Raw genomic sequence first — 1,795 nt, 5'->3', positions numbered from 1 at the left:
ACACATATTTAGAAAACCTCTTTACAATCTATTTAAGGGTTGCTTGGAGATATTTAGCCTAGATAGGATCGTCAATGTACACTGAATGACATTTAATGTGTCTGTGGCCGTGAGGAATGGGGATTTGTGACTTTGTGGCTACAGAGGCAACAGTACTGATTGAATCTTGGTAAAATCTGACTGCTTCATCCTCATTCATTTTCATTTTTTTTTTTTTTTGTAAAGGAGAAAGAATCAAGTCAAGAAGAATTAAAGAAAAAACGCCACCTTGATTTTCTGGATATTTTACTTACAGCCCGCGACGAGAATAATCAGCCTCTTTCTGATTTTGAGATCAGGGACGAGGTCGACACGTTTTTATTTGAAGGTCAGTATGTGGGCAGCCGCCACCCCCTCACAGCCCCAAAAGCAAGTTTTTCGTGCAAAAATCTCATAACTAAGTTAGAAATTCAGTTAATCTTAGGTATTTCGCCTCCCCTTGGAGGTAAACCAAGCTCCGCTACTGCTACAAATCCGACCCTACCTGTTCCTGTGGGAACCATTAGGCTCTATTCTTCTGATTTATTTCATATTCTGAAAATTATGGATTTTCATTTCATTATATTTAAATTATAAATTATTTAAACTTACTGCACAGACAATACTCTCTCACTAGAGGTTAAGCCTACATGCCTCTGCCTGTGCTTTCGTAACATTACTTAACAGCAATGCTACACCCTAAAATTCCTACCTGTTCCTCTAACATGATATACTAATGGGTTATCAGTACATTTAGGGCTAGATATAAAATGTCACATGGGAGTTGCACCAATCCATTTATCAAATCGCTCGTTTTTTTTAAGAATTTTCATTTTTATTTTTTTTTATGTTATAGAAAATTAATTTCACAAATATGAAAGGTTTCTCAAGTGTCAACGAGTTTCAGCATTTTTCAGCAAATCATTAATATAATGAAAACAATATTAAAAATTATTTTTCTAGGTCATGATACGACAGCGTCTGCTATCAGCTGGTGTTTATATGGACTAGCTAAATACCCAGAGTTGCAACAAAAAGTCTATCAAGATGTCAAATCAGTTATGGGTGATTCTACAGACGTCAAATGGTAAGATCAGCCATTTTGTTCACTGAGCTCACTTACTTTGCTCAGAGGACTCAAGTCTTGTATTTTGAAATTTTATCTCCAAAGTCCTCCTGACAATGACTGTGTATTGAAATTTGTGTGGCAAGCATGAAAGGAGCTTTAAGTCTTCTTGCATGACAAGTTTAAAAGAGAGCAATACCTTGAAATTTATTCCCACTGGCTCAAAAGATGTTGCCTTCATGGAAAGGATGGATTAATATCTGTTCACACTCCAAGACCATTTCACATAGTTTTGTTACAATGGTCCTCGAGTGTGAACATCACAGCTTAAATTTAAACTGTCTTAATTTATCTTTAGTCCATCTGATGTATTTTATAATTCAAAATTTAAAAATTTTGAAATGTTTTATTATTTTCAGGAAACATCTGAGTGAGTTCCAATATTTACCAATATTTATCAAAGAATGTTTACGATATTTTTCACCTGTGCCGGCAGTCAGTCGTCAGTTAGAGAAACCGATGATGTTAGACGGAGTTGAAATACCCAAACATACTGTAATCGATATCATGATAATTAATCTACATCATAATATTCATGTTTATGATAATCCGTCCGTAAGTTACGTTATATTAAATTATTCTCCTATATTAGCCTCTTATTTTTTCTGGGGGGGGGGGGGGGGGGGGGGGGGGTTTTTTTTTAAAAAACCC

General features: G+C 35.4%; 1 protein-coding gene across 1 annotated transcript in view; it reads left to right on the top strand.

Annotated features, from left to right (window-relative positions):
- Nucleotides 1-1,795, top strand: part of LOTGIDRAFT_122078 (hypothetical protein) — a gene marked incomplete at both ends in the record, with an annotated part of 6,803 nt that overhangs the window by 3,483 nt on the left and 1,525 nt on the right. Inside the window, 3 exons of the mRNA XM_009059404.1 lie at nt 226-367; nt 982-1,105; nt 1,504-1,699. Coding sequence (XP_009057652.1) covers nt 226-367; nt 982-1,105; nt 1,504-1,699 — 462 coding nt within the window. The remainder of the gene's footprint in view (nt 1-225; nt 368-981; nt 1,106-1,503; nt 1,700-1,795) is intronic.

The sequence above is a fragment of the Lottia gigantea genome, assembly GCF_000327385.1.
Source record: "Lottia gigantea unplaced genomic scaffold LOTGIsca_39, whole genome shotgun sequence".
Lineage (NCBI taxonomy): Eukaryota > Metazoa > Mollusca > Gastropoda > Lottiidae > Lottia > Lottia gigantea.
Note: the sequence above shows the minus strand (reverse complement) of the source record. Positions and strands in the feature narration are given on the sequence as shown.